General features: G+C 41.3%; 1 protein-coding gene across 2 annotated transcripts in view; it reads left to right on the top strand.

Moving 5' to 3' along the window:
• RCAN2 (regulator of calcineurin 2) overlaps window positions 1–26,150 on the top strand; it is a 258,384-nt gene that overhangs the window by 217,298 nt on the left and 14,936 nt on the right. For both annotated transcript variants that reach the window (XM_081247753.1, XM_081247754.1), the window contains 2 exons: window positions 17,587–17,760; window positions 19,938–20,109. In XM_081247753.1, coding sequence (XP_081103879.1) covers window positions 17,587–17,760; window positions 19,938–20,109 — 346 coding nt within the window. The remainder of the gene's footprint in view (window positions 1–17,586; window positions 17,761–19,937; window positions 20,110–26,150) is intronic.

Here is a 26,150-nt window from a genome sequence, read left to right as displayed (position 1 = left end):
GGGCCACGCCCCTTCACTAGGGATGGCTCTCATGCAATGACTGCTCCAAAAGATGCAAAGTCCTGAGCTGGGGACACCTCTGAAGGGCCACCTCTCCCTCATTGCTGCTGTGGGATCTGCTGAAGCCTTTTTTGTGACTATCAGCCTAGTATGATGGCAAAATATACACATATTTGACAATGCAATGGCTCAGAATGTTTACCATCTGCCATCTTTGTGGAGGAAGGGGGTCTACTCAAAGATGTTCTCCCATATAACAGAAAATAGTACTCCAAGAAAGAGGGAGATCCATAAACAGCAGAAATAGCCCAAGATTGAAATGAGAAGAAATTCTATTATGACCATTGTACAACAGGCCTAAAACTTAGTCAATTGAAAGTGGGCCAGCAATTCAGAGGGTTCTATGATGAATGACTTAAAGAAGACATTTTATATGATAACACAACTTATATAATTAGGAACCTGGAAGTACAATTTTGTGGTGTTGCTAATGAAATAAAGGCTTCTGTCTTTTCAATAAAAATAGAAAGGCATTTATAAATTCTAGGAAGGAAACAACTGAGACAGACATGATTCTATAATGAAACAAGCAAAAAATCTGTGCCATTGATGAAGTGAAAGAAATAGTGCTTTCTAAAACAACAAATCCAAACCCACACCAGTCAAGAAATTGAACAGGGCTTCCCTGGTGGCGCAGTGGTTGAGAGTCCGCCTGCTGATGCAGGGGACACGGGTTCGTGCCCCGGTCTGGGAGGATCCCACGTGCCGCAGAGCGGCTGGGCCCGTGAGCCATGGCTGCTGAGCCTGCGCGTCCGGAGCCTGTGCTCTGCAATGGGAGAGGCCACAACAGTGAGAGGCCCGCGTACTGAAAAAAAAAAAAAAAAAAAAAGAAATTGAACAGTAAGGAGAATTAAGAGTGTCATGAATAGTTCTAGTCAATTTATTTTATGCCTATTGTACATACTGGTTGCAGTTACTTCCCTATGCTGCTATATTTTTCCCCACCCAGGCTTGCTTTTGTTACTTTTACATGATATTTTACAAATTTGCTGTTTTCTCATTTTTTTCCCTTAAGTAGGCTTGGGTTCTTTTTTAAATTAAACACTAGAGGTTTAAAATTTTTGTTTAGATATCAGCATTATCTTCTGATTTTCATAAGACATCACTTAGATTTTATACCTGGGAACATAAACTTACTTTTCTTAAGACTTTTTCTTTAAAACTTTAGAAGACTCCTTTAGGAGATTAATAATTCTTGTTTTGGAGAAAACCTTTTTCTGAAAGTCAACCATTTTTAAGTTTTCTTTAAATCTTTTATTCTGATAGATTTAAGTAAAATTGATAAATGTAATGCTTTTATTTAATAAAAAAGTTAACAGTGACTATCTTTGATGCAGGGGGTCATTTTGTCCCTTAAATTTGTGTATCTTTTTCCAACTGGTCTACCATGACCATGGTATTTTCTAAAGAGAATAACAGTAATCCTTTCCAGTTACAACACGGATCAGAGATAGAACTTGGCAAACAGTTGTGAATTAGAGGCCTCTTATCAACATCACTTGCTCATAACCTTTAACAAGTCACTTAACTTCTTTTGGCCTTGGTTTATATTTGAGGCTTTCTAAAAAATAATTTTCATTGCAGACCTGTTTTTCCTAGGGAATATCTCATTTCCAGCACTACACCTCTGAATATCTTTGGGTTATTCAAAGCTGGCATCATTCACAAGGTCAAAATATATCAGAGGAGATTCTTGATTCTAAATGTTGCTGTAATTCCCTTGTTCATGGGACCCTCCAACACAGTGCCCCATCTACCCGATGGGTCTCCTCTTTGTAGAGAGAAAAGAACCCTGTGAAAACAAAGAACAAGATAATAACCAGAGCAAACACAATGCGGTGATTATAAGAACAAAACCATCAATAGGAGTAATTGCTAAGTGTAATTCTATAAATGTATTCATTAATGCAAAGAATCGAAAACCGCTAATACCCGAGGGCAGCGCTGATAATTCCCAGTAGTGCAATTACATACATCAGTTTATGCACTAAGTCAGGAAGCTCTTAAATCTCAAATGGTCCAACCCATATCTTCTAACCTGGTACTTATCAAACTTAAAAGGGATCCTGATCATCTGGGGATCTGGTTGAAATGCAGATTATGAATCAGTAGGTCACCTGACAATCAGCCCCCAAGGCTGCTGCTGCTCCTGGCCTGTGGTCCACGGGTTAGACTATCAGAATGACATACAGCGCTTAGAATAGTGTCTGCACTTAGGGAGTCCTACTAAGTGAGAGTGATTATTATTACTGTTGGGAAGTTTGAGAATTCCAACTCTTCCTGTGTTCAAGTGCAGTAGTATTAAGAGTTGTGCAGCAACCACGTTCTTTGATGAATACAATACAGTCGTCCCTCGGTATCCATGGGGATTTGGTTCCATGACCCCCATGGATATCAAATTCCATGGATGCTCAAGTCCTTTGTGTAAAATGGCATAGTGTTTGCATATAACCTGCACACATCTCCCTGCATACTTTAAATCATCTCTAGATTACTTATAATATCTAATACAATGTAAATGCTATGTAACTAGTTGTAAATATGATGTAAATGCCTATATAAATAGTTACCAGAGCACAGCAAATTCAAGTTTTGCTTTTGAGAACTTTCTGGAATTTGGTTTTTTTTAACGATTATTTCTAATCTGTAGTTGGTTGAATCTGTACATGCAGAACCATGGGTACTGAGGGCCAACTGTACGAACTAGAATCCTTTTATAAACTCATTTATGGATTTTAGTAACCCTTAAAAATTTATTCTGGAACTCTCTCTGAGATTACAAATAAGTAGCCCGTAGTGAAAAGAAAGTCTATGGAATATGCATGAGTTATTGCTAAAAACTGCAGAGGAGGCTTACACATTTGGACAGGATCCGTCCATCAGAAGGACTGTCATTTCCTTCTAGTGGGCTGAGGACCACAGTTTTGGAATCAGTGATTCGGGGGACCATCCAGTTGGTGAGCAAATATCCAGGGTGCCCAAGACAGTCCTCAGGTCACAGCATAACCTGTAACACTGCCCCCTTCAAATTGTACCAGCTTCAAAAACACGTGGTATAGCGATCCTAATTATAGTGGACAATGATGACACGTTACTGGCTTCATCCAGCTTGCCTATTTCTCCCCAAACTTTCTACCACATGGAGAGAAGGGAATTCTCAGTCGAATCACCCTTCTTGGCTAGCAACAGCTTTGGCCGTAAATCAGGCTTATGTTCAACAATCCTGCACTTCTGTATGTAGCACATATACACAAATGTGTCTGTTGTGGAAGAGACATGGTAGTTTCATCATTTATCACTATGATACAATTTACAGACGCTTCTAGTCTGAACTGCCCATGTGAAGCTCTCATCTTTTTGATGGGAGGAGCTTCTTCTCAGGTTCCATTTTACCTAGGATTACGCAGTAATTCTTCACACTGCTGCTGGCCTGTGAGATACACAGGAGCAAAACTGACTGAAGACAAAAGATGGATCCATCTCCTTGGGTGAAATGCGAGAAAGGGATGAAGCCATATCAACCCAGCTTCTCTCTGCCGTAGGTGGGGCAGCCTGGAGGTTAAGCCTGTGGCTTCAGGTACCAGGATGAAATCTGCATTCTGTCACTGACCGACCAGCTGGCCACATTAGGCAAATTGTTGAATCTCTTTCAGCCCATTTCTTCATCTGTCTCCTAAGTTTATTGTGAGATTGAAATGTGTTATCATACAGAAGGGGCGTAGGGAGGGCTTGGCCCACCAAAAGAATTCAGACTTTACCCATCCTTAGCCATACCTGCAGTACCTATCTGCTGTCTCCTAAATGTCCAAGGGAAGATTTAGCCACCATGCAAAACTGCCATTCAAAACTAAGCTCAGTGTTAGCTGCAGTGTTGACTGCCATGTTTTAGTTCCAAAAGGCTTTCTTTTAGGTGTCTTGTGTCCCAAATTTGTGACAGGTTGAAACAATCATTTTAGTTTGAAATCTCAAGGAATCTGAACATGAGAGATTTCATTTTATATAAGGTTTTTATTATAACATGTATCCTTCTTACGTCTTTATCTAAAGCACAGAGAGAATAGAACCCAAATAAGATAGAAAAGGTGTAACTGAGAGGAGGAAAAGGAAGAGAGAGGAAGACGATTGGGAACATAACAAACTGTGTTTTCTTTCTAGATTTAAAGATTGAGTCATTAGAATTTGCTCGTATCTGCATCTCAAAAGAATGCAAATGCCATCTCAATTTCAGGGAAAGAATTAGTTAAGGATACCACGCTGGCTTTGAAAAGTTTGCTTTGATCGTATGCCAAATGGCAAAATGACTGGATTTAATTTGAAATTGCCTGTCTTCAGAAGGATGTGATATGGAACATGTTTAGGATTTAGCCCTGTCACTTAAGATTAAACATACTAAAAATGTCCTCATCAATTATTGACAGCCGAATATTAAAACAGAGGCTTCATTTCAATCTTGAGAGGAGAGAACACTGCTTGTTTCTAGAAATACATTTCCTCCCTCTTTCGGCTACAACACTCCATGATGTTCTCAGGGGGGGTCATTTCCTAAATTGGTGTGGGAGCTGGTGAGCAGTTTGCCCTGTCTGCCTCAGTAGGCCCACGACCTGTAGTTTAGGGTTCAAATGAAATGTATTCAGTGGAGCAGACTGCTAGGAAAATGTCATAAGAAACATGTAAGAGCTGACCCTTAAAATAATGAAATTTCAAAGCTTATTTGTTGGGCTTCCCTGGTGGCGCAGTGGTTGAGAGTCCGCCTGCCGATGCAGGGGACACGGGTTCGTGCCAAGAAAAAAAAAAAAAAGCTTATTTGTTTTACATTTTCTACGAGTAATTAATAACAGTTGTGAATGGGCAGCAAGGCCACGCCCATGGAAATGTGGCTTAGGACTATTACATTTGTCCTCAGTCCCCCGAAGTCCATTTTCTTAGAGGTGGCCTCAGATTAATAGGAATCTATAAATCCTTTGATAATGTTGTCCTTGTCTGGAACAAAAAGCTTTGTCTAAAGTCTCCCGCCACCTCATTTCCACACATCAAAATTCTATCCATCTTTCATTTACCATTTTTTACCTGAAGTGTTACTTGACCTCTTCCCTTTCTCCGTGCACACACACACTCTTTGATGATCGATCCATTATTCGGAAAAGAGATTCAGAGTGTCTTAAATAACCAAAGGAAGTGGAGATTAAACCTAGATGGAGGAAGGGTATGTCAGGGGAAGGGGTCAAAAAAGGTTTCAGGGGCTTCCCTGGTGGCGCAATGGTTGAGAGTCCGCCTGCCGATGCAGGGGACGCGGGTTCGTGCCCCGGTCTGGGAAGATCCCACGTGCCGCGGAGCGGCTGGGCCCGTGAGCCATGGCCGCTGAGCCTGCATGTCCGGAGGCTGTGCTCCGCAACGGGAGAGGCCACAACAGTGAGAGGCCCGCGTACCGCAAAAAAAAAAAAAAAAAAAAAAAAAAAGGTTTCAGGAAAGAAATGTGTAGAATTTGATTTAGGCTTCCCTGTTACATTATAACATGGAGGATCTTGATCCATGTGTTCGGTACATATTTGCTGGTTTTTTTGAATGTCACTTTGAAGAGAAGAAAAAATTCACCAAAAGGTAGCAGGGGGAGGTGAGGAGGACAGTTCTATCCACGTTGTTTTATTCATTTCATTACCAAGTGAGCCCATCCCATAGAGCAGCTATCATGCACAGTACACAGTTGGCACTCAATAATGAATCCATGAGCAAAGGACACAGGACAAAAACGTGAGCTGTTCCTACCCTTGAAGTTCTTACAGTCTAGTTAATAAGGGAGCAGTTACCCTCACTAACTAGATACCTCTGTTAAGGGAGCACCGTGGGAGGCTGTGTAAACCTCAGTAGGATTCAGGAAGGATTTCTCAGATGAGACCCAAGCTGGGACTTGAGAGACAATTAGAAGTTATCTGATGAGGATGGAATATACAACGTGATAACTGTAGTCATCAACACTGTACTGTGTATTTGAAAGTTGCTAAGAGAATAGATTTTAAAAGTTCTCTTCGCAAGAAAAAAAATGTGTAACTATGTGAGGTAATGGATGATAACTAAACATATTGTGGCAATCACTTCAAATATATATGTTTATCAAATCATTATGTTGTATACCTTAAACGTATGCAATATGTCAATTATATCTCAATAAAACTGGAAAAAGTAAAGGGAAAGAAAAGAAGTTATCTAAAGGAAAAGGGTGTCACAGGCAGAAGAGAGAACACGTGAGAGGTGGCTTGGAGATACAGAATAGGCTGCCTTTCGGAACCTATAAGTGGAAATTTGCTGGAGTACAGATTAAGCAAGGGTAGAATGTGAGATTTGTGGGTGAGTGATGGCCCTTATATAACGGGCCTTTCATGCTAAGCCACGCCATGTTCTTAGAAGCTATGTGAAGCCACCGAAGGATTTTATGGAAGAACTATATCATCAGAATTTTCTTTTTCAGAAAGACCTGTCTTGCAGTAGACTTTCAAGGTTGATTTGAGGGTGGCCAGACTGGAGCTAGGGGGACCTAGTGCGGCCATCGGGAGAGCTGTGGGGAGCCAGGGAGTTGGTGAGGATGAAGAGTAGATGCTGGAAGATTGAGAGAACACAGGCTGACTGCTGGGATGTGGGGTGACATTCCAGGATGTCATTCAGCTTCCTGGCTTGAGCAACTGAGTAGATGGGGTCCATTTGTTGAGAAAGAAGAGAAACAGATTTATAGGTTTTCCCCCACAAAGAATGTGGCTTTAGAGGCATGAAGTTTAAGGCGCCTATTGAATATCCCAGAGGAAATGTCCAGGCAACAGTGGAATATGGGGACTAGAGTTCTGGAGATGGGTTTGTCTAAAAGATAGTTGAGGTGCATTCGGACAGGTGAAAGGAGACAGGTGGGAAAGGCTTAACAAACCTCCTATTCGTCTGAGCTTCAGATATTTCCAGTAGGGGCTGTTGTCTTTGCGATTTACTCACTGTCTCTCTGAGCCTCAGCCCCTGCTGATGGTGCAGGATTTCCAAATTCAAAGATTGAAGGCAATTACCCAGTTGATTTCCTCCTTAGAATTAGTTAATTTTCCACATTGCTTTTTTAAAGGAAACTTTTAAAGCTTAGCAGCCAAGAAAGAAATCTTGATGGTTAATTGGGGCTTTAGATTTTAAGTAGATAACATCAATAAAATCACCTTAGTATAATTAGACTTAATTTTATATGAGATATCGTTCTGAGCATTCTTATAATTTCTCTTAATATTTTAAGGATTAGATACAGGTACAGGTATAGATATAAATATAGATGGATGTAGGCATAGATATATTTATACACTTGGATTTAGATATAGGGAGATTTGTACAGCTAGAGCCAGCGGACCAAATACAGACATATAAACAAAACATTGTTTATCTTCAAATGTGGGAATCATAATAACAGCTCGAATAAACTTATTGTGCTCGGTGATTTAAATATATTAATTTACTTAATGCTCAGAACAGCCCTGTGAGGTAGACTCTGTTATTATCCCATTTTGCAGATAAGAAAACTGAGGTGTTGGGTAAGTAAATTGCTTAAGGTTGCACAAATCCTGGGTCTGGGATTTGAACTAGGCAGTGTGGGTCTAGAGTCTGTGCTAGTAACATGGCTTTATATTGCCTCTCTTTATCAATCTCTAATGGGTAAATCAATATTTAAATACATTTAGAATGCAGTTCCTGTCCTCTTACATGATTGGGTAAGCTGTAAAGGGAGCCGTGCAGTTCATCAATGACGCATGCGCAATTAGAGCCTGTGTCTAATCAGGGCTGATGTTAGCCACAGGCATTCTTGCAGATTAACCATCAGAGAAGAGGAGTTGCTGGCCCAGAGAAGGATGCAGCAGTCATTAGCTCTCAGCAAGTGCCTTGAACCCAGGCAGCCACTGATACTGTAAACTGAAATGTAGCAGCTATAAAAGGACTGTCGGATGCTCCCTTTATATTTATAACCATGCAGAGACGTCCAACTTTATGGCACGTAACAGACAACTGTGCTCATAACCACTTTCTCAGAGGTCTAGTTTTCCCGGCCCATCCCCCTTACAGGTAGGGGTGCTCCTCCACGCTACTCCCTAGGTGTTCAGAGACCCCTTGGGAGGCTTACAAGTGTCCTGGTGCAGGAAGGAAGCATGTAGGCATCCACAGATGGTATCTTGCTTGGCATAGCCAGGCTCCACAGTCCCCTGGTCTCACTGGTGGGGGCAGTGAGACCCACCAGAACCAGTCCTGCATTCAGGTGCTGGGAGGGTCTTCCTCACCCAAAGCGTGGGCAGTTGCTGTACAAGGGTCGTAGGCCCGCAGACAGTGCCACCTGTAAGCTCCTCTCTTGGTACCCCCATCTGGCACTTACCACCCCTTACTGAGCAGCTGCAGGACAGGGTCCAAGCAACCCCCTTACTTGTTCCTCCTCCTCAGGCCTCCATCTTGGGTATTTACAAAATGGGTTCATGTGTGGCAGGGACTCAGTCATCTATAATATGAGACCTGGGCTGAAACTTTGCAGATTTTAGTTTCTTGGTTCTCATCCTGGTGATTCAAACATTTAGGGAAATGAACGTCATCAGCTGAGAGTTACATAAGCCTTGTACTTGTTTTAGCTATTCTGAAAACCCAGACTGCTGACTACTTGGTGATGGCCCAGGTGACTCATGATTCTCTTGGTCATACTTCCTGGGAAGTGAATGAAGTTGCAGCTTAAGGGCCCCTCATTTGCGTGGGTCTCTACCAAGGCCCTGGTAGGGCCCTGCGACTTGTTCCCATGGTCATATATAGTCTGTAAATTTTGCAAAAGTTATTCTTTATGAATTTTTTGGTTCTCATTCAAAAAAAAATTCCAACTTCGTGCCTAATTTTGTATTATTTTGCTTCAGGAGGGCTTCCCAAGTTGTAAAAGCTTCAGGCTCCACAATATTTAGATTCACCCCTATTCCAAGGTCATTCCAGTTCCTAGCCCTTGTACAGTTTCTTAGTTTTGGAGGAGTTTGGGAAGTTTTGTTTTTCCAGTTCTAAATGCATAGATGGCAGCTTAGTGGAAGTCGAGAACCAGAGATTTCCTTAACTAAAGAGAAGTAAAAATGGATGCTCGCATGGCAATGTTATCCAGCCTCTGTGAACTTTAGGGTCACTGCTGGGAATGAAAGAACAGAACCAAACACAGACCACGGAAAGCATTCTGCCGAGAAAGGCGTGTGATGAATTCATGAGGTTTTAGGACAAAGCAGCTCCTTTTGGAGTTTGGATCTGTGTTTTAGATCTTTGTCTCTCACAAGGACTCCACTGAGAAGGGATAAAGTCTTTGTGCCTTTACCAGTGAATTATCTTTATTTTGAGCCGTTATGCGACATGAGGTCTGTCCTCTTCTTTTATCAGCAAGGAAGAGTTGAGAGCCTCCTTTCACAATGATTTTTTTAATTTAAGTAATATCAGGACCACAAAGGGAACAAAGCATGATTTAACACAAGTCTGCCTGGCCTAAGAAATCCTGGCAGGTTAAAATCCAGATGAAAAAAAATCCCTACATGCAGGGCTGGTTATGCCTGTCACGTAAGAAGCCTGCATTATGGAAGATTTACAATAACAGTCCTTTTGACAGGAGGCCCTCCTGAGCAGCCTATAAAATCCAGTATGATCCTTAAACATGGGATTTGCACAGGGCTCATCCACTGAGAAGTGATAAACCTAAATCAATTGTTTCATTCATCGGCAGTTTCTGAGAGGTGTTATCTGACAGATGAGAGCCTTGTGATTTTGAGGGGAGCTAAATGTCTTATTAAGATAATTTATACCCAAAGGGATCATAAGTGAGAAAATGGAAAAATATATGAAGGCGTAAAGCATCGTTTGGAACGCAGTAAAGGCACCATTGGATTTCTCTGGCAGCCACGTTTTCCAGGACAGGACTCTTCTTCTGGATGCACAAGGAAAGCTGGTTTTTCTCATTTTGGTTTTTCAGACTTCTCACTTGTTTGCATGTCATCCATGGTATATCGATAGTATAAACAACTTGACCTTACTAGTTCTGGTTTTGCTAACTAGTTAGTCGGGTGACTTTGCGGAGGTGATTCACTTCTTTGGCTTTCATGTGTTACTCAAGGATAATAGTAATTCCAACTCTCCTTCAAAGGGCTTTAGTGAAGATTTAATGAGATAATATGTTAGACAATATTTTTTATCTGCAACCTGTCTGGTTTAGAATTAAACTGAAGGTAATATTTCAACGTTCTAATAGTCTATAATATACCTTGGGGCTTTTGTATCAACCAATCAAGTAGAATCCATTGAGTACTTCCTAAGTCCTGAGGATGCTGTTAAAGGCTATTGACTTAAAAAGTAATTGTTGCTTCCATTTTGATTGGAAACTATAATGAATCACCTGCTACTTGGTGTGTGTTCTGTAGCCACTGAGGCCAGCATTCTCCACATCACCGGAGCTTCTTTTTTTTTTTTTTCTATTATTTTCTTTCTCAAATGCAAGTTTTTTTGTTTTTGTTTTTTATATCTTTATTGGAGTATAATTGCTTTACAATGGTGTGTTAGTTTCTGCTTTATAACAAAGTGAATCAGTTATACATCTACATATGTTCCCATATCTCTTCCCTCTTGCGTCTCCCTCCCTCCCTATCCCACCCCTCTAGGTGGTCACAAACCACCGAGCTGATCTCCCTGTGCTATGCGGCTGCTTCCCACTAGCTATCTATTTTACATTTGGTAGTGTATATATGTCCATGCCACTCTCTCACTTTGTCCCAGCTTACCCTTCCCCCTCCCCATATCCTCAAGTCCATTCTCTAGTAGGTCTGTGTCTTTATTCCTGTCTTACCCCTAGGTTCTTCATGACTTTTTTTTTCCCTTAAATTCCATATATATGTGTTAGCATATGGTATTTATCTTTCTCTTTCTGACTTACTTCACTCTGTATGACAGACTCTAGGTCCATCCACCTCATTACAAATAGCTCAATTTCGTTTCTTCTTATGGCTGAATAATATTCCATTGTATATATGTGCCGCATCTTCTTTATCCATTCATCCGATGATGAACACTTAGGTGGTTTCCATCTCCGGGCTATTGTAAATAGAGCTTAAATGAACATTTTAGTACATGATGACCCTGGGCAGATCCTTCTTCCTGGTTTTAAGACCAGGCTCATCTTTACCCTATTGGCCCTGAGAATTACATAACTGATGAGGATTATCATATCATGTCAGCTTTGAGAAAAATTAGAGGCAAAATGTTGGCCCACCCATGGCAAATGGTCAAGACTCTATGAGAAGGTTTTCACCTTTTCTGAAGAGTCCTCCTTCTTGGAGGTTTTTATTTTATTTTGTTCTTATATGTCTTTATAAGGCATGTTAGAACCTTTTTTTTTAATGTGGGGCACAAATAATAAATAAAGGACTAATTATAACAGAGATAAAGTAAGAAGGTTTAAGGAAAACTGCAGTGAACTTCTCCAGGGAAAGCAATAAATGCTTCCATCTGTAGCAATTCGTCTATACCTGCCTCCACACTGTCCAGACTACTCAAGAAAAGCAAATACATTTAAAGGTAGAAAATGTTAAATTCCAAAGTGTTCCTATTTGAAACCATAGAATTATTTGATTTCAAATGTGGCCTGAGTTAGGCCTGGATCTGCATTCTCTGGTAAGCAGCCACTTTCACAATTTTCAGGCATACTACCTGAAATGTCTTTATGTGTACCTTGTAATCCTTGCTATATAAAGGGTGAAGCTGATAAAAATTGATGAGGGTAAAAATATCAAATTCTGCTTTGGACCCCAAGCCCCCCAGACCTGCATGGTCTTACCACCTACCTCACTCTCCTTTTCTGGTTATCTTGTCTACCCTGCTAAGGGTGTCAGTTTCTCAGGATACCCTCCATTGACACAGCATCCTCCCCTGTGTTTACATCCTCATCCAGCCCCACTCTTCACCCCTGGTCCTTCTTCTCCTACCAACATCCTCTCCTAGCCTCTCTCACTTTCTTCTCTAGAGCCCCCTGTTAATTTTTCTAAGAGTACAATTTGTGTTCTAAAATAATTCCTCCACATCCTCCCCATACCAATCCTAGATTACTCTTGATGACATTTATCCCCTGGGCATCACGCAAGTGGAGGCAGACCATTCCTTGACCTCCATCATGCTGTACCCTTAAGATTCTCACTAGACCCCTTGTCTTCACCCCATGCCAACTAAATCCTTACTTTTTCTGAAGTCCTATCATGCAGCAGTTCTCAAAGAGTAGTCTACAGACTCCTGGAAGTTCCCATGAGGTCAAAACTATTTCCATAATAATACTAAGACATTATTTGCTTTTTCAACCATGTTGACATTTACACCCATGGTGCAAAAGCAATAGTAGTTAAAACTCCTGGCACTTTGGTATGAATCAGTGCAGTGGCACCTAGCTGTACTTACTAGTATTTGTATTCTTCACAGCCACACACTCACAGTTAAAAAAAAAAAAGTGCAATAAAGAAAAATACCTATTTAACTTCAGAATGTCCTTGATGAAGCAGTTAAAGTTATTAGCTTTATTAACTCTTTATTCTTGAGCACATGCCTTTTTAATCATCTGAATAACAAAATGAGAAGTACACATAAAGCAATTCTGTGGCATACCAAAATACAATGTGTGACTTGAGGAAATGTTCTAAGATGTTCTAAGCTGCACTAGATACTTATTTTTCTCCTGGAACACAGAAAGAACAACTAACAGACAAACCATAGTTATGCAGACATAGATATTTGGCGGACATTATATCAAAAATGAATGAATGAGTGTGTCACTTGAAGGAAAATAACTGTCAGTGTCTGTTGCCAATGATAAAGAACATACTTTCAAGCAAAAATTAGAATTTTGGAAAACTTGTATCCACCAACAAGGATATGACAGCTTTCCAATATGGAAAGACTTTTTGATAAGATAGGTGGTAATATTAATGAATGTGATTTTTGATATTGTGTAATGCAATGTGTCAACATTTGGAAAAGCTGTATAACTCAAGGAACCAATATTTTCCAAATGACCAATGTACACTATGACAGAATCCTGCATGAGTAAAAAATCCACTAAAGGTGCAAAGTAGATAAACAGATTTTAATATAATCAAATAAAAATGTTATTTGATTATGGCTTCAGATTCAACATTGCAATAGACTTTTAGAAACTGCCACTAGTTGAGTTTTGATGAAGTATCAAGGAAGAATATTCACAATTATTTGAAAGGCTATTGCAATACTCTTCCCTTTTCCAACCACACATTTGGGTGAGGCCAGCTTTTCTTCAAACCCTTCAGACAAAACAGCATAATGTAACAGATGCAGATATGAGATTCCAGGTCTCTTCTATGAAGTCAGAAATGAAAGAGATTTGCAAAAATCTAAAACCAGGCCAGTCTTCTCATTAAATGTTTTCTTTTTGGGGAAAACAATTATTTTTCATAAAAAGATTATTTTGTCATATGATGGATTTATGATTGTTACTAGGAGATGAATTTATAAATAAATATTTTTCAATTTCTCAGTTTTAATTTCTAGTACAATAAACATGAATAGATAAAATTCACATTAACAAAGTTCTTTAGGATGGACTTAGAGATTCTCATACTAAGCGAAGTAAGTCAGGCAGAGAAAGACAAATATATGATATCACTTATATGTGGAATCTAAAATATGACACAAATGAACTTATCTCCAAAACAGAAACAGACTCACAGACTTAGAGAACAGACTTGTAGTTGCCAAGGGGAGGGTGGGGGGAGGGGAGGGATGGATTGGGAATTTGGGGTTAGCAGATGCAAACTCTTATATCTAGAATGGATAAACAACAAGGTCCTACTGTATAGCACAAGGAGCTATATTCAATATCCTGTGATAAACCATAACAGAAAAGAATATGAAAAAGAATGTATATATATTTATAACTGAATCATTTTGCTACACAGCAGAAGTTAACATAACATTGTAAATCAAGTATATTTCAATAAAATAAATTAAAAAAAAAAGTTCTTTAGGATCTTCCATCATTTTTGTGGGTAGCAAGGTCCAGAGACCAGAGTTTGAGATCACTGTTGTACAGCTTTATCCAAACCAGTGGCTAAAAAGAGATTAACTATTGAGGAAATTAAATTATTGTGTTTGTGGGGTACCAGACTGGAGGAAACTGGCAACCAAAGGTCAGGAAAATATTACTGTGTGCCTGGTGGGAGCCTGGGCATCAAAACCATAGAAAATTTGCTGTAAAGGCAGGTGGAAGACCCCTGGGGCTGGCTCTGATCAAGTCACTGCTTTGCCTAAGGGTACACCCGGCACGTTCACTGCTCTGGATCTGCCTCTCACCAGTTTGCTCTGGTATCCCTCTGCCTCAGCAAACGAAATGTTTGTCATGTCACTAGTGGAAAAAAAAATAGAGATAGCCAGCAAATTCCCAGTGCTTGGCTAGCTGTCACCTCCACCATTACAAGTTCTCAAAAGACCTGTGCAGAGAGGACAAGCCAAGTAAAAATTAGTTTATTATTATTATTATAAGATGGGTCCCAGATGGGCCAGTGAAAACCCTGGTCTCTGAGCCCTGGGCTGAACCCCCGCTCTGGTGGAAGACCTCTTTTTGCTTTTGGTCTAAGCCCAAAACAAGTGATATCAAAGAGGCTTCTGTCACTGGCCACCTCCAGCTTGCTGCCTGGGACCCTCTTTTGAAGAGTACAGTAGCGGAGAAAATAATTGCAGTCATCACTGACATCTGACATTCATATAACCCCTGCCCTAAGCCTAAAGCCTGGCCTCCTGGATTCCTTTCTCCTAATCCAGGCTCTTGAGACCAAACAGCTGAGATGGGAAGCATAAAGAAGACATAAAACAAAAGGCAAGGAATTAGACTCCAAGGAAAAGAACACCTCCTCCCCCGAGGCTATGCTGAGGTCCTGGGGAGGGGACAGGAAAGAAAGTCCCACACTAGAAATGGAAAAACATAGAGCCACAAAGAAACCCACGGATTTTGTCCTAAAAGATATGATATTCCACATAGAAATAAGATCTTTTAATTTCTTAATTCCTCCCATTCCTGAAAATTCTCAGATTAATCAAACCACCAGCTTTGATTTTACCAGCCGAGATTATTCCCATTGTGAGGAACCAGAAAGCATTTTATTCACCAGGATTCTTGTTCAGGAAAACACAGTAGTGTTGGGAAAGAATTCCTAAGAAATTCTTAGGAAGCCCCAGGCTGAAGCCCCAGGCCTGGGAGTTGGCTGATCCCAAGGTTTGAGAGTTGAGAATGAAAACTACCCAAGGAACAAACAAGGAAAGACCCCTGTTTTGTTCTTGCTAAGGAAAGAGGAATAAGAACAGAGCCTGAAAAGGAGAAAGAACCCCTCAAATCTCTCCATAAATGTCATGAAACTGAAACAAAAATCTGTTTTGAAAACAGTTATTATGGGATTATTATGAAATCGTGTGTCTGAATCTTTTGAAAATTATAAAAGTTCTGTAGAATGTAAAGAATCTTTCACTCAATTAAAAAATGTGGGAAAAAATACATAAAGAAAAAAAAAGAGGTTCTCTATTAATGACATTCAAATTCTTTAAAAAAAATTGCCATGGCCACCAAGGTTTCAATAAACATCCTTATATGTAAACAAAAATAAAAACAGAAAACAAACAAAAAACATACAGAAAAAAAAAGACAACAAGTGTGTGTAGACATGAGTCAAAAATGGGAGAAACTAGGGTGGGCCACACACTGGGAAATCTCAGAAATGGGCAGCAGCCTTTGGAAGGATCACAAGCCATGGACTTGAGGGTCTGAGACAAGTTCACTTGGTTGTCCAAAAGGCAGGAAGACCTTCCCGGACATCTGAGTTCCTCTTCCCATGCAGCCTCAGAGGGCAGTGATTCTCTAACCTGACATCACCGTGTTGATTCTATTAGATGTGGTCACACAGGAGCCTTGGGGAAGCTTATTGCTCTCCATCTCTTGCTCTTATCAATGCAACGATCTCTCCCTCTCAGTCTAGCAGGGTAATTATGGATGTAATCGAAAACATCTCTGTATTCTGGTCCTGGCTCTGCCAATAACTGCCCATGTGACTGTGGGCAGGTCCTCATCTCTTCAGACCTCAGAGCCCTGATTTGTAAAATGATGGAGGTGAGGAGGGAAAGGCTGAGTTAATTACCCCTTATGTCTCTTACAAATCCAAATGCAGTGAATCTTGCAGTATTAATCTTTCATGCATCTTCATTCCCACTTGAACTCACTCTTATGACAAAATACCTTTTATTGCAGAAATAAAAGTATCAGTGTTTTTTTTGTTTTATTTTTTTAATAGATGTTATTTCCTTAGTGGCAATTTCTCCTTTAAGAACACAGAGTAGTTTAACATGCACTGGTTTTGTTACTCATAATAGGATCTTTTTTTACTTTTTAAGCTAAGAGGAACTAGATAGGTGGTGTTAATATAATATGTATTTTTTTTAATTATCTAGTTTTCCTTTATGTCTTTCCCCATTCTTGCAATTGTTTTCTTATTTGTGCCTGTGTCTGCCTCTCACCTTAGATTCTTAGATCATTGAGATTCAGAACAAAACGATCTTCATCTCTGTAGCCTTCTAAAACCTAAAGACCATCCTTTGTACAAAGTGAGCATTGAATAGATATTTCTTCAGTTCAATTGAAATTTGTATCAAATCAAAATTTTTAAATTATTGCTTTGTATTGTGATAGGCTTGGTTGTGCTGCAGAAATAAAATAATCCACAAATCTCAGTGGTTTAATGCAATAGAGAGTTCTTTTCCTTTGCCAAGGCAAAGTCAGCTTATAGGATGGGGTGGGAGTTGGGAAAAAGATGTTTCTGTTCCACAGAGTCACTCAGAGACCCAGGCTGAGGAGAATCCTACTTCTGACTTTGCTACCATCTGGAGCACATGGCATCTTCAGGGAAAGAGACTGAAAATTTTCTCGAGGGCTTTTTTCCTGCTTTCTGTACCCATTTCATTGACCAGAACTAATCACATGGCACTGCCCGACTAGAAGGATTTTGGGTCGTGTGGGCTCCCGTATATGTAGGCAAGAACAGTGCCCCCAAGCTTGATAATCACTAGCAATGTCCACCACATGCTTTACTCAATAGCTATAATATTTTGGAGATAATGGACTCCTTTGAGAATCTTATGACCATTACGATCCCTCTCCCAGAAACAAACACATATATGTTGAAACACTCAACACTTTGCATAATTGTCAGGTTTTTCATGCATTTCTAACCCCATTCAGTGGTCCCCCTACAGATTCCTAGACACAGGTTATGAGTCCTTTGACAGAATCCACAGGCATGTTTAGTAACTGGTAACAGACCAACAGGTGAAAACAATACATTACAGTGTTCTGTTTTAATTTTATGTTAGGAAGAGCCTATTTATTTACCTAGTTATTTGTTTTTGTCAGATCTGGCATAGTACAAGATATATGGCCAATGGACTTTCCTCTGTGTTTGTTTTTATCAGGAAAAATTTGAGGGTCTGTTCCGGACTTATGATGACTGTGTGACGTTCCAGCTATTTAAGAGTTTCAGACGTGTCCGAATAAACTTCAGCAATCCCAAATCTGCAGCCCGAGCCAGGATAGAGCTTCATGAAACCCAGTTCAGAGGGAAAAAATTAAAACTCTACTTTGCACAGGTAAGATCATTCTTTACTAAAGTTAGTCCTTTTGCCCTGCATTATTTTTTTTTTACCTTTTCAAAATGTAAATGGAGCCCTTTCTACTTTCACATTGGCTTGTAGTCTATAATTCGTTCACTGAGAAACAAACATATCATGATTCCCAGGCAGGGACAGCATAGTGGTTTAGAAAGCAGGTTCTGAGGGCCAACAGTCTTGGTTCTAATCTAGGCAGGTTACATAACCTCACTAGGTCTCAGTTTCCCCATCTGTAAAATGGGGATGATAACATACTCCCTACACTGTCATTATGAGGATTAAATGAATTACTGTGTGTTAAAGTACTTAGCATTCAGTAAATGCACAATGAATGCCAGCTAGTACTTGTAATAAGAATGCTCTGATCACAACTTAGCTAGCAGGGTTATAATTAAATTATATGACAGTTTTAATGGACTGTATACCTTTTCAGTGATTCATATCCATGAGAAAAAGTTACAAACATATGGAAATCAATTTTGTGTTTTATTTTATCCAAAAATAAATTTTGCCTATTATAAAAAGGCATGGGTAATTCTTGGCAATATTTGTGAAGTCCACAGCAGTAGAAAATCAATGTCCGTAATGTTTCATTAGTGTCTTCATTTCATTATTAGTTACCTCAATCCATCTGTTATTGGTCTGTAAGGATCATTTCCACCTTTGGACTCTGAAGAGATGACACAATGAAATGAACATAGACTTTACTTCTTTTAAAGCAGAATAGTATTCCATTGTATGTATATATCATATTTTCTTTATCCATTCGTCTGTCCATGAACATTTAGGTTGTTTCCACGTCTTGACGATTTCAAATAGTGCTACAATGAATACAGGAGTGCGAATGTTCAACGTCCTGATTTCAGTTCTTTTGGATAAATACCCAGGAGTAGAATTGCTAGATCATATGGTAGTTCTATTTTAATTTTTTTTGAGGAATCTCCCCATATTGTTTTCCAAGGCAGCTGCTCGATTTGCATTCCCACCAACAGTGTGCAAGCATTCCAGTTTCTCCACATTCACACAAACGCTTGTTGTCTTTTGTTCTTTTGATCATAGCCATTCTGACAGGTGTGAGGTGATATCTCATTATGGTTTTGATTTGCAGTTCCCTGATGATTAGTGATGTTGATCCTTTTTTCTTTTACCTATTGGCCATTTGTATGTCTTCTTTATAGACATGTCTGTTCAAGTCCTTAGCCCACTTTTTTAATCAGGTTATTAGGTTTGGTTGAGCCAAAAGGTAGAAACAACCCAAATGTTCAGAAATGGGTGAACAGATATACACATTGTAGTCTATCCATTCCGTAGAATACTATCCAACCATAAAAGGGAATGAAGTACTAATACATGCTACATCATGGATGCATCTTGAAAACATGCTAAGTGAAAGAAGCTAGATGCAAAATATCACGTGTTCTATGAGTTGATTATAACAAATGTCCAGGATAGGCAAATCCATAGAAACAGAGAGCAAATGGATGGTTGCCACAGTCTGACCAGAGGCAGAAATGGCAGTAACTGTTTAATGGGTACAGGGTTTCCTCTGGGGTAATAAAAATACTTTGAATCTCGATAGTAGTGGTGATTGCACAATATTGGACATATGCTAAATGCCACTGAAATTGTTCCGTTTAAAATGGTTTAATCTCAAATTATGTGACTATCACCCCAATTAAAAGAGAGAGAGAGAGAGAGGAAGGGAGAAAGATAGGAAGGCAGGAAGGAGGGAAGGAAGGAAGGAAGGAAGGATGGGGAGGGGAGGGGGAGGAGAGGGGCACGGAAGGGAGAGAAAGAAAGGAAGGAAAGGAGGGGTCTTAGGACCAACACCATCAGCATCACCTGGGAACTTGTCAGCAATGCAGATTCTCAGGCCCTGCTCCCGATCTCAGAAACTCCAGGAGCGGGGCTCAGCAGTCTGACTCAGTAAGCTTCCCAGGTCATTCTTAGGCAGCTAAATGTTGAGATCCACTTATTTGCAGATCAAATAAGCTAACTGAGCACATGGTGTGTGGTCAGTAGTCACTATTATTATAGCCTGGCTCATTGGTTCACTTGTCACAGGCTGAAAGCCAGGCTCTGCATCTTAGTGGAACAACATGGCACATCCGAGGCCACAGTGAATCATGTGTCTTCATTTCTACTGTGTTTGAAAGGTCCAGACTCCAGAGACAGACGGAGACAAACTGCATTTGGCTCCACCACAACCCGCCAAACAGTTTCTCATCTCACCCCCTGCCTCTCCTCCTGTCGGCTGGCAGCCCATCAGTGATGCCACACCAGTCCTTAACTATGACCTCCTCTATGCCGTGGCCAAACTAGGACCAGGTAAGCTCTGTGGGCCTTCCTGAAAATAAATATTTGTCAGCATCTTAGAAAAGCCAAACAAGGTAACAATCCTGAAATCCTGGGTTCCCGGTAACATCTGCATTTCTAATGGGTTTATCGCTGTATGTGGCCAATGAGAGGAATGATGAATGAAAATGCAGCGTCAGACTTTGTACCTGTTCAAAAACAATTCAGAAACTGGCACGAAAATGTCAGTCTGTGCAACTTCTGGATTGCAATGAAGATATTTTCAGTTTGCCCAACAGGCAAAATGAGCTCCACCAGCTGGCACGACAAGGCTTCTGTGCTGTGCAGCCTTGTTTTCCTGCTGCCACGGGTGTGCCCAGGAATCTTCTGCTACAAGACAAGCCACCTGCCAAAGTGAACCCTCTAAGTCCCCAAGAAACCAGTCACAACAGCCTCTAACTTTAGAAAAATCTATGGTCATTTTGTTCCAATGTTGGTTCCTATAGCTTGGATGCTCTCATTTTCACTGCAGTGCAGTATTCCACTGGGCAATTCCACCACCATTCTGTATTCATCCACTCTCCCATTGACAGACATTTAGATGGTTTCCAGTTTCTTGCCATTAAGATCAGAGCTGCAGTTAACATTCTTGTACATATCTCCTACACACGTATCCAAAAGCTTATGTTTTATACCTAGACATGATACTGTCCTCGATTTCAGCAGATGGTGCCACCTTGTACGCCAAAGTAGTTTTCCTATATTATAGCACAAGAGGAAGTGGTGGAGGGTGGGTGCTCTGAAACCAGGTGGCAGCTGAAGTTTTAGGCACCAAAGATCCAAAGGTAAATAATGGCCATTGTGTCTTCTTTCTCTTCCAGTGGTTCTCCCGCTGTGAGAGGGGGCTGACCGCACCCTGAGAGATTCTAATTTAATTGACTTTGGTCAACTCAGGCATTGGTATTTTTAAAAATCTCCCCAGGTCATTCTGATGTGCAGATGAGTTCAAGAACCATTGGTAGCCAAATGCTGGGGCTGTTAAATTTATAATAAGTTCATATCAGTATTTCTTAGTGTGGTCAGGAAAATATTTGGCATCAGAATCTCCCACAGAGAGCATACATGTTGATTCTTGCATACACTGAAATTTAAGAATCCTGGGTATGAGGGTGACCCGCTATCCTGGTTCACGCAGACTCAGGGGTCCTGGGAACTTGTGATGCTAAAACCGAGAAATTCCCAGGCAATTCAGGGAAAGCTGACCATCCTACTGGGTCTTCAGATTGGGATGAGTCTGATTTGATTAATAATTACTCCCTGCAAGAGAATTACTGGCTGTCCCATGTATAGCATTAAAGTCAGATTACAGCACTTTCAAGGGGAGGCTCTTTGGGGGTTTCTTTGTAATCACCAACCAGTCACTCAGCTTCCCGGAGCCTTTAAAATAGCCATTGTTTTCAACTACTGAGAAGCAGTAGTCTAACTACTAAGATGGGCTGAGGAAAAAAGCAATATAATAATAAGGGAGATGTTTATGGAATGTGATTTCCTTGAAAGTCTAGTCCACATACAGGAATCCTGGACATATGCACTCCCATGTGCATCGTATGTGCAAATGTTGTAGAGTGTATAAGATAAATCAAGTCTGCTCAAGTCAAGGCTATGACCCATTTCTCCTAGCAATTCAGGACACTTCAGAAGCAGGACCAATGAAAGCTGCCATCCTTGGAGCTGCTCATTTGACTCCCAAGCAGATATTAACAAGATATTAACAAGAACACAGTTGAAGATCTGGGACAGCTGGTTTGAATGTCAGCAAACAGAGCTCTACACAGAATCACTAAGGTCTTGGCTAGAGGGCCCAGGAGTCACTGGCCAACTTGCATTTTACAGGAGGGGAAACTGAGGCCCAGAGAAGGGGGCAGAATGACTTGCCAGTGACAGGGCCAGGGCCCTGAGGCAGTACTCTTCCTGCTTCACTCTTATAAAGGAAGTCCAGGCTAAATCAGACTTTCGGATCCCAGCTGGCCTCTGGTCTACTCACTGTAATCCAGTAGATTAAAATCATTTTTTATCCAGAGCCTAAAAGAAAATTCATTTACAGTCAATGTTCTCAAAGCTTGATGCAAAGGCAAGATAAGGACAAGTCTCAGACACCCGCACTGGCTCATTGAACTGAGTCCCAGGTCTGGAGGGCACTGCCAGGCACCAGTGTGACCTGGGACTGACAGAGACAGGAGTAGAGGCAATGGGAACCAGGTCTCGGAAGGGAAGCTCACAGAACCTGGTTCAGAGGAGTGAGAAAGTAGGAAGGAAATGGTCTTAAGGAGGCAGAAAAAAGGGGGTTCTTTTTAGAGTTGTGAATAATTTATCGACAGTGTTAAAAATTCATGCCTTTTGCCTTAATTGTGCCGCTAACCTATGAGCCTCACCTTCCCTTACCAAGTAAATCTACCAGTTTTTTGTTTTTGTTTTTGTTTTTGTTTTGCGATACGCAGGCCTCTCACCGCTGTAGCCTCTCCCGTTGTGGAGCACAGGCGCCGGACGCGCAGGCTCAGCGGCCATGACTCACGGGCCCAGCCGCTCCGCGGCATGTGGGATCTTCCCAGACCGGGGCACGAACCCGTGTCCCCTGCATCGGCAGGCGGACTCCCAACCACTGCGCCACCAGGGAAGCCCCAATCTACCAGTTTTGAAGTGCCCTGTGGTGCAGTCAACGCAGGAGTAGGCATTATTAATATTCCCATTTTCCAGATCTGACCACCGAGCTGTAGAGAGGTGAACACACTTGCTTGGGGTGACACAGCTAGTTGGGGGCAGAGACAAATGTCAACCCTGGCTCTTCTGACCATCCCTGGGCCAGATCCAGTGGTCTCTATTAAGGATCTTAGCTGCCTGGGTGGAGTTCAGGCCACCTCTGCTTTGACAGCGCAGAACATTTATCTCAACCCTCCCTTGACAGTCACCTCTAACACCATCATAACTTCCAGAAAGTCTAATCCAGGGTCTCATAAGTGTGCAGATGAAGATCTGTGCACTATGTGGGCAACAGCAAATGTGGAGACACTCCTGCTCTTTATAGATGACTGATAGCAGTGTCCCATAGAACAGCTGCAGTTTGGGTGTCTTCTCTCCATTTATCTTTCTCTCCATTCCTTGCCAGCAGTTTGAGGCTGTTTCTTTTTATTTAGTTATCCACGTGTCCTCTTCCAGTGTCCTTGAAGCTTCTACACCCCGCACCAATGAATGATTTATACCCAACAATTGAGTCGAAAATATCACAGAGGTTCTAGTAGAGGCCTGGGCCTCTGGCAGCTGTTTCAGCTGCACGGATGAGAGGGCAGGGCCACAGCCTGCATCCCCCCACCCACACCTCTGACCCCTCCCCAACCAGGTGCCAAGGCAAGGAATTACTCCTTCAGTCTCCTCCTGGAACTTTCCACAAATGCTCACTTCCCCTTGTGGTAATTTTCTATTGTTCATCTTTCTGTCTTCTCTGCTGTTTGAGGGGAGAATGCAGGTTTCATTCATTTTGGTATTCCCAGGGCCTGATAGCAGTTTGCACGTAGTAGGTGCTCAATAAATATCGAATGAATGAATGAGCCCCCCTAGAGATAATTCTTCATTGACAAATTGCTGCTGTTTTATGGCTTTAGCCAGACTGAGTCAGGGAGCACTGAATTAATGTTTTCTCCACCAAGAGGACTTCTAGCATTTCCATTTGAAAAAATTACAATAAGAATTTAGTAAAAATTTTTTTTTTTTTTTTTTTTTTGTGGTACGCGGGCCTCTCACTGTTGTGGCCTCTCCCGTTGCGGAGCACAGGCTCCGGACGCGCAGGCTCAGCGGCCACGGCCCACGGGCCCAGCCGCTCCGCGGCACGTGGGATCCTCCCGGACCGGGGCACGAACCCATGTCCCCTGCACCGGCAGGCGGACTCCCAACCACTGCGCCACCAGGGAAGCCCCTAAAATTTTTTTTTTTTTTTTTTTTTTTTTTTTTCTGTACGCGGGGCTCTCACTGTTGTGGCCTCTCCTGCTGCGGAACACAGGCTCCGGACGTGCAGGCCCAGCGGCCATGGCTCACGGGCCCAGCCGCTCCACGGCATGTGGGATCTTCCCGGACCGGGGCACGAAGCCGTGTCCCCTGCATCGGCAGGTGGACTCTCAACCACTGCGCCACCAGGGAAGCCCTAAAATTCATTTTTTATTCCCTAGGCAGAATCGTTTCAGTAACAAATTATAAGTCATTCCATGTTAAGTATGACTACCTCAATTCCAGGAGTAGAGAAATAAATTAGAATGAGAGCAAAGCAACTCAAATGATCAAAGGAATGGTGTTCTTCTTCCTTTGGAGGAGTGACTATTAGTGCTCACCTGGTTGAACTGAGTGACTGAGAAGTGATGCAGAAATTTAAGGATGCTGAAGAAAAGTAACTAACGAAAGAGCATCTCTGAGCAGGGATCCGGGCTGAGATGGTCCTCGGGCCCGGCATCACATTGGCAAACCAGCTGACTTTTGGGAGCTTTGGCACATCTAGCTGCCCATGGAAGGCAATCATGTGCTCTATTTAGACCCTTTCATGGGAGATAAATGGGAGAGTGAGGACACAGACCTTAGCCCAGACAGGAAGGGGCAAAACAGCACCTCGTTCTTTAAGCAAGGAACACTGGTGACCCTCTTCCAGAGAGGGGCAACTTGTGCTCCCCGGAACTTCTGAAGAAGCTCTTGAAACAAGCATGGAGGGAACAGTGCAATTACAAAGGGACCATGATCAAACCCAAGCTTGCGGGTTTCCTTTGAGATCCTTTGAAATCCTTAATGGGATGTTACGACATGAGACCAGGGCCACCCAACACTGGAGAAGCATCTCTCTGTACTATTTATTATAGTGAGAACAAATTCATAGTCTGGAAAATATATGAGAGGCACAATTTCAAACATTTTTAACCACTGTCTCCATGACTATATGTTCTGTTTTTCATCCAGAAAGTAAGTAAAATAGGTAAATAAGGGGAAAGCTGTAAATAGAAACAATGGTTAAAACTTACACATGGGGCTTACTGTGTGTCAGGCATTGTTCTAAACACCTTACTATATAGATTATCTCATTTAATGTTCACTGTGACTCTACGAGAAGGTAGTGTTATTCTCCTCATTTTTACAGCTGGGGAATGTGGGGCACAGAGTGGTTAAGTAATTTGCCCAAGGCTACACAGCTGGTAACTTAAAATACGTCCCTCTGCCCCTGGTGAGAAACAGAAAGGATTAATGAAGCCAGCACCCTTACCTTGAAGAGTGCAAAGTTTGCAAAACCAGGGAGATCTCTTGAAGAGTAAAATTAATTTCTCCAAAAGAAATTCCAGACTGTTGCAAAAGCACATTTTAAAAATACAAAAGAACTTATACATTTGTTCCTCCAAATTTCATTTCTCTGTTTATTGGCACCTCCTAAAATGTATCCACAGCATCGGTTCTTTAAGGCAAGTTTGATGCTTTCCTCTAATGTCAAGCAGGACATGTGGATCAGAATTCACCATCCTCTGCTCTTTTTAAAGGACAGGTCTATATAAAACAGAAGCTTTCTATGCAAATCAAAACTACAATGAGGTATCACCTCACACCGGTCAGAATGGCCATCATCAAAAAGTCTACAGATAATAAATGCTGAAGAGGGTGTGGAGAAAAAGGGACCCTCCTACACTGTTGGTAGGAATGTAAATTGGTATAGCCACTATGGAGAACAGTATGGAGGTTCCCTCAAAAACTAAAAACAGAGTTACCATGTGATGCAGCAATCCCACTCCTGGGCATATATCTGGAAAAGACGAAAACTAATTCAAAAAGATAAATGCACCCCAGTGTTCATAGCAGCACTATTTACAACAGCCAAGACATGGACACAACCTAAGTGTCCATCGACAGATGAATGGATAAAGAAGATGAGGTATAGATATGAAATGGAATATTACTCAGCCATATAAAAGAATGAAATAATGCCATTTGCAGCAGCATGGATGGACCTAGAGATTATCATGCTAAGTGTAGTAAGTCAGACAGAGAAAGACAAATAT

The sequence above is a fragment of the Mesoplodon bidens genome, assembly GCF_964165515.1.
Source record: "Mesoplodon bidens genome assembly, chromosome: 10".
NCBI lineage: Eukaryota > Metazoa > Chordata > Mammalia > Artiodactyla > Ziphiidae > Mesoplodon > Mesoplodon bidens.
This window is presented reverse-complemented; position numbering and strand designations above follow the sequence as displayed.